Below are 13,361 nucleotides of genomic sequence, written 5' to 3'. Positions count from 1 at the left end.
TGCCTGTGTCCTGTGTTTTGCTCTGGCCACCAGAGACCCCTCCTCCCCCATGTGGCCCTGTTAGAGTCCTCTCTAGGTCTTGGTTTCTCTGTTACAGGTGAGAGGAAGCTGTTTGTCCCATAAAAGCACCTTGCCGAGGCGCATTTGCCTGTCCATGCAAACACTTGCTGCTGACAGGGAAGTGAATTGGCCATCTCAGACCTGCCTCAGCCAGCATGCTCTTGTTTGGGGGTCAGGGGGTCGTGATACTGGCCTGTCCCCTCTGAGTTCCCTAAGGCCTCTCTGTACTGGAGTGGGCATGGCTTTGTGGAGGCCGAGCTCTGGAACCCTAACCTGGGGCTTCTGCAGGAGGGAACACCAGGGAGCAGCAGGCAGTGGGTAAACCTTCCAGGAGGGAGAGCAGTATGCATGGTTCTATCTGCAGCTCCAGGCTTGGCTCCTGGGCACCTTGACCTCTGGATGGGAGTTAGTGGTCCCTTTTATGTTTGCACATGTGTGTTAGATGCCTATCAGGCAAACCTCAGACAAAGTGAGGGGGCTCTCTCCTTTTATTGGAAAGTTTGTGCAAGTGAAATTAAAAGTTTCCCCCCTTAAATCAAGATAGGGCATGTGCACAACTATTGGAAACCCTTTCAGGAGAACATCAGGGGCTGAGGTTTTAGTACCTGCCTTGCCTTAGACACAACCATGGCCTGTCTGGGGCATGGTTCCTTGATTAGCCCCATGTCCCACAAAGAGTTAAATCATGGGGGTTGGGGGAAGCCTTGTTGGGGGAGTGCTGAGACCTTTGGTGGCTCTTCAGCCTGAGCACTGTTCAGGTGGGTTGCACCAACCAGGATTCTGTTCTGGGTTCTTCCTGAGCAATGGAGGTGGACGTATATTCATGTCCCATTGGTTGATTTTAGTCCTGACCATTCCTTGTTGTAGGAGAGACCAGGAATGTGCCTGGTGGGTGTAGATTGCCAGATCTAACCAGTCAAATACAGAAACAACACTTTTTAGTACCCTTTATACAATGTTTATAGGATGTACTTACACTAAAGATATTGTTATCCCTAGACTCAAAATTAACTGTCCTGTATTTTATGGATTCTGTTAGATTAGCCCTTGGTACAAATAGCCAAAAAAAGTATGGTGCACAGTTTTCTTTTGGGGCATGCCTATGGTATGAAGTAGAATCAGACAGAAAGGCTAGGATGAAGGTGTCAGGAGGTTGGTAGCCCATCCGGCAGGAGCTGGGGCTACAGGGAGCTGAGGAAGGAAAGAGAAGAGGAAGCTTGGCAGGTGACTCTCCTTGGACTTTATAGTGTCTTTGGAATTGTGTGTGTGCACATATGTGTGCACAGGAGACAATTGGAGAGATAATTGCCTCCTTCCACTGCGGGTTCCAGGGATTGAGCTCAGTTTGTCAGGCTTGGCAGGCACTTTTAGGCCTTGTGAGGTTTTGAGCCAGCAGTTTCTAGGTCTGTGGGAACAGGGTACTTGTGGTTGCTAGAGACACTACATAGCCCAGAGGATAATATGGGCCCTTGAGAGAGTTGCACCCATCATGGATGGAGGCTAGCGGGGCAGTGCCACCTGTGGATTCCAGATGTATTTGAAAATAGAAGTGGGGTGTAGTGGGCACCTACTTTTTTCATCCTGGCACTCTGGAGGGAAAGGCAGGCAGATCTCCAAGGCCAGCCTGGTCTACATAGTGAGTTATAGAACAGCAAGGGCTATACAGAGAGAGACCCCGACCTTAAAAAAGAAAGGAAGAAAGAAAATAGAGCCAGGAGGATTTGGAGAGGGACAGGTCAATGCAGCTGTAAGGACAAGCAAGCACTTGGACCTGGAGCAGAGGAAGTAGAGTGGAACTGTTAAACTGTTGAGTTCTCTGTGATTGAAAGAGGAGCTGAGAAGACACTGAGGTAAGGCGAGGGACCTCGGAGTAGAAGAGCAGACGGGAGGAAAGATGAAGCACGTTCTGGAGGTTGTGTTGTGGGCTCTAAGGAGATGAGCATGGCTTGTGTTTCATGCTACTGTGGTTAAGCAAACACCAGGACCGTACCAGCAGACTTGGTATTTTGGGTCACTGGTAGGTAAGCTTGACTTGAGTTTCTTGGAAGGAGCAGCGATGGAGAGGTCTAGCAGTTAGCAGGCAAGGGGTTAGCCTTTCCTAAGGGCCCCGAATTGCCCTGGATCCACAGTGCAGCCTTGCTGTTTGTCTTAATGTGACATTCAGATTAACTAAACGTAGCTCAGGTTACGGTCAAGCACAAGGCATGCACTTTCTTTCCGAGATGCCTTTTGTTTTCTTAGATTTAGCCCTCCCTGGGCTAACAGACCTCGGTGTCTGCTTATTGTTGAGCACTGAACCCAAACCTTGGACACAGGAGCTCCCTCATATTTACCCATACTCGCTCTTCTCTACGCCAAGTCACCTCAGTCTTGATGACCTGCTTCACAAGTCAGCCCCTTATGTCCCTCCCTTTTTTGTGGCAGGGTCTCAGGGTTTCATGTAGCTTGGGGGGGGTAGGGTTGATTCCTAAGGAGCACTAGACTGTTTTTCCTTTTGTCAGCCCACGGTTGAGTGGGATTGAGTTGGTCATGCCCATCATGGGTGGGGGACTCTCAATCTGTGTTCAGAGGAAGGATGAGTGATGGTATGGGGATGGCTTCTGAGAGAGTTCACTTTGCAGCTGCAATAATGCCATGCCCCTGCAGCAGCTGGCCCTGAAGAGGTGAGGCTCTTGCTGAGGAGACTTTTCTAAGGAGGGTGGAGACTGTTGGAGGCGGTTTTTTTCCCCACTCAGAGTGAGTTGAGTCTGGAAATATTATTGCAGAATTCCCATTTTGGTGGCTTCTGTTAGTGACATGCTGGACCTGTTTCTCTTCTCTGTACTTTGGGCTCTTCTACACCCCCTCTTAAAGGCTCCTGTCCTACCCCCAGTCCTCAGTGGCTTATATCGTTCAGCATCTAGCCCAGGACCATTTCCCAAGATTACTTTGGCTGTGGATCTTTCCAGTATCCACTCCTTTTCTCCACATTTTCAGCATGAGGTTCTTCTTCCCCCAACAGACCCTGGGACAGTCATGCCAGGCAAATGTAAGTCCTCTGTCCTCAACATCCTTAGAGAACACACCGTCGGTGGAGGGCTGTCCTACTAAGAAAGTATCTCGACCCATAAATGTTCAGGTGTAGGGTCCAGGGCACCGGTCCCCACTCTGTCTCTGAAATCTGGACCGACGTCTTCACCCCTGCTGGGCTGTAGGCAGGCATTCAGCTGTAGGGTGTGAGGAAGCCAAGCTGGGTCTCCTGAGTCTTCCTCAGAGGAGTGTGTAAGCCTTCCTGGGGGAGCTAGGCTGCTACTTTCTTAAAGAGGACTTGATGCCACCCAAGAATGGCCTAAGGGATAACGGCAGAGGGCGCCCTACAACAGGAAGGAGAACAGGGCTAACCGGGGCCATGGACTGCCCTGTTGTTTGCGCAACTCCCACGGTAACATCTATGAGGTTCCAAGTCCTTCAAAGTGTCTGTCCGTGGCTCCAGTCCTGGACCTTCCACACTTTCAGACAGTTCTGATGTGTTGCCTATAGCGCAGGCTGCCATCATGGCCATGGGGGCAAATGATTATAGAAGAACTGGGGCAATGTAGGGAATTGTCAGGCAACCCAGGGAAAGGGACCTCTGCAGAACCGAGAGGGAGCATTCAGGTCGCGCTGATGTGAGTCTTGCAAGGCCCCTAGACTTGGAGGTGCAAGAAACGAAGGAGCAGCTCTGGTCAGGGGGTGGAACGATGTTCTAGGCCACTTTGTTTCTTCTAAGGCTTACAGGCTCCAGTGACCCTCAAACCTAGGGTCCTGAGTAAGTTCTACTTGGTTTCACAAGATGGGTCCTCAATGCCTAGCCTCACTTTCCCCGGGGCTCTTCTGTCTGACTGCCCTCAGCCCTTACAGGCCGGCACTGTTCCTGCAGACCACCCAGCCAACCTCAGGATCCAGGAGAGGTCAATGTGGCTGTTCAGGGCCCTTAGCCTGTTCCGGTACTATCAGTGAGTTCCTTTGAAGTATCTAGAGATTTAGCATCAGAGTCTAGGAAGGTCGCCGCTGGGACCAGTTAACCCCCAGCTCCACCCCCGTATCTTGAAAACATAGTGAGGGAAATCCTCTCTAGCCTGGTCCTCTCCTCCGCAGTCCCCTTGCGCTGACAACTCTGGCTGTTTAATCTCCATATCCTACTCCAGGTTCCGTTTGCAAGACAGGCCTTCAGTCTCTAGGTGACCTTAGCTGCTCTGCTGGCTCCAACTATGGTGCGGCATAACGCAGACTGAGGGTCCTCTGGCCCAGAGACGTCAGTCTCCGCGAACACGTGAATGAATTCGGCTTTGGGGTGCCCATCCCCGTGACCTAGGAAAGTGGATATGCCACTACGCATTCCCCACTCCAAACGCGCCCAGTCTGCTGCGTCTGCACGTCTTGCTCTGGGGGACTATGAGACCGCGGCTCAGAAGCGAGCCCCCGCTGCACCTGCACCAAGGCCACGGGGCGCATGCGCGAGCCACGGAAGGCGGGGGCCGAGCCGGGAGGGGTCCCGCAATCCCGCAGGTCTGCTGCCGGGAGCGGTTGCGTGTCAGATTGGAGTGGGGTGGGGTTCGGCCCTGCGTCAGGCAGCGCGGGCACTATACCCCATTTCAGCCGCGTCCTCTCTCTCTCAGTCCATTCGGCCCCGGCCGCGGGCTCGAAGGGCGCCTGCCAAGGGAACATGGTGCCCCTTACGAGGACTTCGGCCCGGAGCCGCGTACAGACAAAGGGGTGGGAGATGGAGACACTTCCGTGACTACTGACAGCGGCCGCGGAAGAAGAGGACGCATTGCTGCAGGAACGCCGGCCCGAGCGCAGCGGCAGCTTTGCGGGAGCTCAGGGGCGGGGTGGGGAGGCGTCCATCACTCGCCGTCCTCCGGGCGAGCCTCAAGCCCCCCACGCAGCGTCTCTCTGAGCACCCTGTCCCTGCTGCCGCTCACTCGCAGCTCACTGAAGACCATTTCCTCGCATGCTCTCCGCTCGGCCCCGCTGTGCTCCCGCGGTCCGCCAGCCACGCAGCCCAAGTGTGCCATCGGGCGGGCGCGGAGGCGGCGTCTGCTCCCACCCCCGAGATCACATGGTGACCCTCGGCAGCCAATGCAGTGGACGCTAGGACCCTGCGGGACCCCGGGCGCCGCGACTGCACCGGCGCCGCTGCATTATAAATACTTCTCCAAAATGCGGCGCAGCTCCCTGCGCGCGCCCCGGCCGCCCGCCGCCTCCGCCCTGCGCCCCTGAGCTGCTGCCGCCGCTGCCGCCGCCGCGGGTCCGAGGGCGCCGCGCCCTTGCCCTGGGCTCGGGCTCTGCCCGCCGCCGCCGGCTCGCGTCCCCGCGCTGCGCCGCCCGGCCGGGTGCATGCATTGTGGGCCTCCCGACATGGTCTGCGAGACGAAGATCGTGGCTACGGAGGACCATGAGGCACTGCCGGGGGCCAAGAAGGACGCGCTGCTCGCCGCCGCCGGAGCCATGTGGCCCCCGCTGCCCGCCGCGCCCGGGCCGGCTGCCGCACCCCCACCCGCGGCAGGTCCCCAGCCCCACGGAGGCACCGGGGGCGCGGGGCCGCCGGAGGGGCGCGGCGTGTGCATCCGCGAGTTCCGCGCAGCCGAGCAGGAGGCGGCGCGCCGCATCTTCTACGACGGCATCTTGGAGCGCATCCCCAACACGGCTTTCCGAGGCCTGCGGCAGCACCCGCGCACCCAGCTGCTCTACGCCCTGCTGGCGGGTCAGTGCGCCGCGCGGGGCGGGGGGCCGGCAGGGCTGCGGCAGTCCCGCTCCGGGTCCGGCTCCAGCGGGCCGGTTCAGCGGACCCCTCCGGGGACCGTCGCGCTAGACTCTCTTTGCCTTCCTTCTGGGTCCCCATGTCGGAGTCCCGGTGCCGCGTCCGTGCGCTGGACCGGCTGGGAGGAGACCCGATGCACCCGCGGCGCAGCGCTCCGGGCTTTCGGCCAAGGGGCCTGGGCCGGGCGTGGGAACCGGCGCGGGCTGAGTGCAGGGCGCTGCGGACTGGGAAACACTGGGTTGGCAACTCAGTCCGCGGCGCCCGTTCTCTCCGTCGCGGGGCATCCCGGGTGGGGGCGGCGTGACAGGGCAGGTAGCGCTGCAGCTGCGGCCCGGCGCGACAACTATATATAATCTGCGGGCGGGGGAGGCCGCCTGAGGCTCAAGTGCTAATTTATGACGGGAAGACAGCCAGCTCCGCGGGGAGCCAGGGAGACTGTTCGCCAGAGTCAGGGCTAAAGGGAGGGTACCCTTTGCTGTCTTGAAGCACACCCCCTCCCATTTCATGCCATCCCATTCTGCAGATGAGGAGCTTGAGGCAACTCACCCAAGGTCATTCAAAGGAGGCAACTTTTGCTCTTGCGCGTTTTCCTCCTCCACAGCATAAATGAAGTTGGAAACAGTGTGGTGCTTGTTGCCTGACTCTGTCAGCCTAGTGGGCTCCGGAGCTGCCCAGGGAGGGCTCTAGTTGGATTCCTTCACAGCCCGGCTGCGCAGGATGACCTGCTTGGTTAGGCAGTGCCCTGGTGTCTCTGTCCAGCTCTTTGACTTAGCACCAGGATAGGTGAAGTAGGCAGGAGCTCCTTTGGAAACTGGGGGAACCAAGGGCTGACCAGCACTGGTCTGGCCTAGGCTGTATTGTGGACCTTTGTTTCAGGTTGTGAAGGTAGCAGGTGTTTACGCCAGAGAGCTTGGAAATGAGGAAGCGTAGAGAGGGACTGCGGCCATGACTGCTACAAAGAGAAACAGTCCCTGGTGGGGAGCATCCCTAAGCACTGATTTACCAAGGTGGTTTGGACTCCGGGTGCTGCGGGACCTGCCCGTGTCCAGCCTGGCCGCGTGCCCCTCTGCACCTGCCACCTCACCTGTGCTCCCTTGCCTGCAGCCCTCTGTTTTGCTGTGACCCGCTCACTGCTGCTGACATGCCTGGTGCCGGCCGGGCTCCTGGCCCTGCGCTACTACTACAGTCGCAAGGTGATTCTGGCCTACCTGGAGTGTGCGCTGCACACGGACATGGCTGACATTGAACAGTACTACATGAAGCCACCTGGTGAGTTCTGGAATGCTCCACTCTGCCTATTCCCTCCCTCTTCACCTTCAGACACAAGAGTGCCTGGGCTATGGGATCCTGATGTCCTGAGCCTTCTGAATGACTGAGGCCTCTAGCTAAGGGTGGAGTGTCAGCAGGGAGAGCCAGAAAGAGGTCCTTCCCTTGGTGGCCTAGATCCACCGTGTCCTCCGTTGGATACTTTTTCCTGGTACCTGCTGTATGTTGCGGGTGAAGTCCTGGCTGGATCCTGAGCCAGCCCAGAGTGCCCCAGGGCCGGGGAATCCTGGGTGTCCCAGGAGGTGTCCCAGGGAGCAGGTGATTGAGCAGGGCCCAGGCCTTACTTGGCCTCCTGGCTAGATTAGACTAGTGAACCATGAGGTATTATCCCAGAGCCCAAGGCTTTCTGTACAAAGAGAGTCTGGGACTCTGGTCTATGGGCACTGGAGACTGTTCTCTCTCCCAGGCAAGCCATGAAGCAGGCTGGGTTGTGGGAACCAGAAGAGAGAGACATTTTGGGGATGTGAAGGGCTGAGCATAGGGGACTGGCCAGCAGCAACCAGGTCTATTTCAAGGAAGGGCAGCTGCTCTGGCCTTGCCAGCTATAGTTTTTGCCTGTTCTTCCTCAGTGGTCCCATCCTGTACCCCAGTGTCCTGTTCAGCTGGCCTTGGTGCCTGCTGTTCTCCTCAGTCCTTACCCACATTCAAATACAGCTTCCAGTCCTCTGCAGGGCCCTCGACCTACCTGCCTCTGCTTGGGAAGAGAAGGTGGAAAATGGCTGAAGCGGGCTTCAGTAGATAGCATGAGTAGATGGGTGTGGTCAGAGGTTCCTGTCCTGTGTTCTGTCTGAACGGCAGGCCCCTCCAGGGTTGCTAACCCTTGAACATTTGCTGGGTATACAGGACCCCACAAAAGCTAATACTGGACATCAGCTAACTGGGCTGTGTAGATTTGTGGAAATTCTTATGCAAGTTGGGAAACAAATCCCGGGAGGAGTGACAACTGGGTATTAGAGGAGTCCTGACCTCTGGTCTGGTTGTGTGGTTGGGTGTGAGGGCAGCTGGTAAGAGGGCAATTGGCCTATGGGGTTAGGGAAGTCCTAGAGGCTCTGGGACCAGGGCCCTCCATGAGTTGGCAGCTTTCTCTGCTATACTGGTGGAGGGCGAGCAGGCAGCACCCTCAGCTGTAGAGCACTGAGTCTGCACTGGAAAACCTGGCTTCCTAAGAGGTGAGAAGTTAGGAAGGAGTGCTGCTGGGTGAGGACAAATACCGGTGCAGAGCGTTTGGGGGACAGGTGGTCCTTTGAAGGAGGCTGGAGGTGGAGTGGGTAAGGCCAAGGGAGGCCAGATCACACACAGCACAGTCACTCTCTTGGCTAGGCCAGACGCTCCCTCTCTCCTATAGTCCCTGAGCTGTCATCTTTCAGAACAGTCTCTGAGTATTCCCTTGACCGTGGACCTGTAGTTGATGGTGACTGGATTCCCCATGCCTTGTGCCCTTCGGGATTTCTCCCATCCAAGCTCCTTGTTCTCACCCTTTCCCTTCTTGTAGGGGTGAGGGTGGGATGGCTTCACTGTAGGTGGGGATGGTTGGCCTGGCTCATTGCCCTGTGGTGGTTGGGTTACTGGGGTTGGGGGGTGTGGCTGACTGTACTCCCTCACTGGGTTATAAAACCGTTCTTCTGGGTCTCATTCAGTTCTATCCCTGCAAAGATACTGGGGGAGGAGTACGGCAGGCCAAGGGCTGGGGTTCAGAGTATGTCAGCAAGACATATTCTACCCTGTGACCCTGGCTGTGGTTGTCTGTGGTTTTTCAGGTGGTCTGGGGTTAGGAACCTGCTTCATCAAGGCCTGTCCAGCTCCTAGGCACCTCCAACTACTATTCTGGTCAGGATAAGAGAGACTCGGGCTGGAACTGATGGTGTCTGCTTGTGATGTGGGATCCAGTCATGCAGAGTTGGGCAGGTTGGCCTGGACTGAGGCTTGAGGAGTATTCTTGCTGCTCAGAGGGTGTACACGAGGCAGGTTATCCTAAATCATGGCCTCCTGTGGTGTTCAAAAGAGCCAAAAGGTGGATCTGGGTACTGGAGGATTGAGCATCATTGTGATATCTTGACTTGGCACCCAGCTGGAATGGGCAGCTCTGAGGTCTTTGCAGCCTTCCATGCAAAGTGTTCCTGACTGTCATGTCCTTCCTAGGTTCCTGTTTCTGGGTGGCTGTGCTGGACGGCAACGTTGTGGGCATCGTGGCGGCTCGGGCCCATGAGGAAGACAACACAGTGGAGCTGCTCCGCATGTCCGTGGACTCGCGCTTCCGCGGCAAAGGCATCGCCAAGGCCCTGGGCAGGAGGGTGTTGGAGTTTGCCATGCTGCACAACTACTCTGCAGTGGTACTGGGCACCACAGCCGTTAAGGTGGCCGCCCACAAGCTCTATGAGTCACTGGGCTTCAGACACATGGGCGCGAGTGATCACTATGTGCTGCCTGGCATGACCCTCTCGCTGGCCGAGCGCCTCTTCTTCCAGGTCCGCTACCACCGCTACCGCCTGCAGCTGCGCGAGGAGTGACCACCACCACCTGCCCACCACCCTGTCTGCCCCCGTCCACCTCTGCCCTCCTGCTCGCTGCCTAGTGCGGCCCTGCTTTCCAATGCTCACCTTGGCGTTTGTTTGGGTTTTCCTTTTTCAGCATCCTGCTGGTTCACCACCTGGCTGGTTCTGGAGCCACAGGGTCCCAGTCCAGAGTGCTCAGCAGCAGCACTCTGGTGGGGTGGATTGTCTGCAGCCATGGCCCTTGCCTCCCCAGCCCATCAGAGTGGCTCATCATGCCTTGAAGAGTAGCATTGTGGACCATCTGAACTATCCACAAAGCTGCCCAGCCTGCCTCCATCAGGGAAGGACTAGCTTTGCCCATCAAGCACAGAACCTCTACAACAACCCCCCCAAGGAGCAGAACCCTGGCCCCAGCCAGGCTAAGGCCCAGCTATTGGCCTCTGGAAGAATGGTCTGCTGGGCTGGCCAGCCACTGCCCCATGGGAGGCCAAGCTGGCCTCAGGCCCTGCTTTGCCCTGTGCATGCTAAGGACATGGCCTGGCTGCAGCATGCCGCATGCCACAGCCCCCTGCCCCGCTGCCCGCCCAGCCTGGACTTCAGGCCTGAGCTGGTGAGCTCCCTTGTCCTGTCCTGAGCTGGCCTCTGGAGGGCCTACCTGCCTGACCCTGTCTGCTCTCTGGTGGGGCCTGGCCTGGCCTAACCTGGCTCTATTCACTCCTGCTTTGCTTTGAAATCATCTTACCTCTTTCCCTTTTCAGTCCCTGTGCCTCCTTGCTCTGGCTGACTTGGCTGGTCACCTGGGTCTGGCTCCTGTAGCAATCCACTGCACAGCATGGTGGGGATTTCATGGGGAGGGGGAACACCTCCCCCAATACCTGTTAGATCAGGTGGCCACCTCCCAGCTGCCTGAGGTCCCATGGCCTCATGCTGTCTGTGGGGTCTGCCCTGTGAATGTAACTAGCCCAGGCTGTTGTTGGCAATGCCTGCCACAGCTTCTCCCAGCCTGAAACAACCCATTCTCTAATAAGTTACGTAGACAGAATAGCACTCTGCATGACTTTAATTCCTGGGACAAAATGGTAGTTTGAGCCTCCAGACACACATCTGTGTGGTGCTAGCATATGCACGGTCTCTGGCCCCATTTGATGGGGGTGGGTGGCCGGGTAGGTGGAAGATTTCATTTTGAAGTATGGAAGGAGACTCTAATTTAGTGTAAATGCCCCCAAAGTGCTCTCACAACACAAAGCTTATGAGGCTCAGGCTGCCCCTTGACTCCTTGTGTGCAGGACTGAGGGGACTGGAGGGTCTGAGAGCCTCATAGGAAGGGCTGGGCACTGCTTTGGGGGCAGGAGCTGGTGGTTGGGGTAGGTCCAGCCTCCCACTACAGACTACTCTGCTAGGCCATCTCTTCTCCTCGTTTCTCCTTTTTGAGGTCCAATTTAGAATCCAGCCTAGATGGGGGTGGGGATGGCCTAGGACAGGGAGAGGCAGTAGCTGGCAGTGTTCATGCGCCAGCTGAAACTTGGACTTAGCTTTAGTGCAGGGGGTGCATAAAGGCCCATACACACTCTCCTGTGTGGGGCTTGGGGTGAGGAGTGGCAGGCTAGGTAGACCATAGAGCTGGGCCCCTGGCACCAAGGCTGCAATGTTAGAAAGGCTCTTTAGAGTTAATGAGTTGGTGGAGCAAGCCCAGCTTCCTGAGGGGCCTTTTGTCCTGTTAGCAATTGAGGCATTTGCAGAACACTGTACAGACCCCGCTCTCCCCTGTACATTCCTCCCTGGTGGTGCCCGGTCCCCACTTGGGGATGGGAGTTTTGTAGACTGTACAGAAATCGGCACCCTATTTTCTTGCAGCTCTCAGATTTTGTTAATCTGGATTATACAGACAGACGTAAAGTGTTTTAGCAAAATGGAAAACAAACAGTTGTGCCTTTTTTCTCTTTTCTGTTTGGATTGGTCTCGGCTCGGGGCTAGTTTTAGTTGTTGTGGGGGTGTAGGGACTGCTGGTGTCTGAGGCCTGGGTGGGCCTAAGTGGGAGCCAGGTCTGCTGGACACCACCAGCTGCCAAGGCTTCTCTGATCCTGTGCCTTTGGGGCCTGCAGTCTGGGGTTGGAAGGTATGGCAGAGCACTGGGATCACATGTGCACAGAGCATGGGGACCCTGTAGCCACCCATGTCTCTTTGATACTGACCTGGGATGAGCTCATAGTAGATTTCTCCATCCTAGGAACTTGGGGGGAGGTGTGGTCCTTCTGGCCTCTTGGCACCTATCTGTTCAAGGGGATCTCTTCCCTCTGAACAACCCATGGATAAAGGGAAGTGCGCTGGGCTCTCGAGTATTCATTGCCTTCTGTTGCTGCCAAGACTTGGTAGAGATTCCAGGAATGGATGGTGGGGTAGGTTCCAGCTGCACCAGGATGGAGCCTCACCAGGCAGTACGTAGCTTGGTAGGGCCTGAGGCCCTGGAGACATACCTGTCTCCCTGGGCCGGAGGAAGCCGAGTGCGCTGATGACTGGGCCTGGCCATGTCCACTCCATCATCCCAGCCAGAGCTATGTGCTCTGCATATGTGCACTTGATGTCAAGTTTCCGTTTGTTGAGATTCTGATGTTTCTTCTACCTCTGTGGAGACCCTCCTCCTCCCTGCTTCACTTGGTGGGCATGTGCTTGGTGGCCCTCCTCTGAGTTTGCTGGCCATCTCTCCCTCCCTCTGGCCTCCAAGCACCCGAGGTGGCCAGCACCTGTACTCTGGAGCCAGCCTAGGGTCGGGCCCTGTGCTCAGGATCTGTGGCTTCCAGGAGTCCTATTTGCCCTAGAGTAGGGCCGGGGGAGGGGGATGATAGAATGCCAGTGTTGGATGACCCTACAGCATAGATGTGGTATACCATTGCTTGACTGTCCCCTGGCAGCTCCCACTGCCAGGTATGTCTCTGCAGATGCCTAGTCTCTGCTGTTTGGCTAAGAGGCTGGCCTGCATGTGCAAAGATCTGCCGCGTGAAGGGTGGGGCAGCACAGTCCTGAGTGTAGTGAGGCCATGCCCTGGTGGCCACGGCAGCCTCTTCCATGTCCTGATCTTACCGCTGTGCTTACCCTTCACTCTAGCATTGTCCTGAGGCTGGGCAGCAGCTGAGGGATGTGCTAACTTGGCTGAGGTGGTAAATGACTGGCTCTGGCAAGGAGGCCCCATGAATAACAGGTTAGTCTCAGGGGCTTGGACAGTTCCCATCCTGCACAGTTGCCCTTCCTGAGATAAGGGGATAGGTGAGAGAACAGAATCAGGGATACACCTGAGGTGAGCTTGGGTTTTGGCCCGGTGCCTGGGACTCAACAGACCATAGGACCATCACTTGTTGCTGGAAAACATGCTGCCCATTCCTATTTGCCTTTCCCAGCCCCAGGTAGCCCCATGGTCACAGCTTCCTGGAGCTGGCTTCCAGAGCTGAGCCTGTGGCTAGAGGCCTGGGTACAAAAGTTTTTGGGTTTTGCTAGTGTCCCAGGCTTCTTGGGGGCTGGATGTGACCTTCTAGCTGGGTAGGAACTGTGCAGCACCCACGAGACCATCTTCTTGTCAGGCCCAAGGGGCAGGCTGAGAGGGTTGACCTGAGATGATTGTGTCTCTCTGTCCATGGTAGCAGTGCTGCTGGCACCTGTTGCTACTGCCCTCTTGGTCCGTTGTGGCCTCAGCGATGGTTCTGTCCTTG

The 13,361-nt window shown here is 56.7% G+C and overlaps 1 protein-coding gene across 1 annotated transcript; it reads left to right on the top strand.

Moving 5' to 3' along the window:
• Nucleotides 1-5,418: 5,418 nt before the first annotated feature.
• Nat8l (N-acetyltransferase 8-like) lies at nt 5,419-12,054 on the top strand. The gene is given in 3 exon segments (NM_001191681.1): nt 5,419-5,785; nt 6,947-7,111; nt 9,308-12,054. Coding segments are annotated over 3 exon segments (900 nt in total). The 3' UTR covers nt 9,676-12,054.
• Nucleotides 12,055-13,361: the final 1,307 nt, after the last annotated feature.

The sequence above is a fragment of the Rattus norvegicus genome, chromosome 14 (genome assembly GCF_021556685.1).
Source record: "Rattus norvegicus strain SHRSP/BbbUtx chromosome 14, alternate assembly SHRSP_T2T, whole genome shotgun sequence".
In the NCBI taxonomy this organism is placed as follows: Eukaryota; Metazoa; Chordata; class Mammalia; order Rodentia; family Muridae; genus Rattus; species Rattus norvegicus.
Note: the sequence above shows the minus strand (reverse complement) of the source record. Positions and strands in the feature narration are given on the sequence as shown.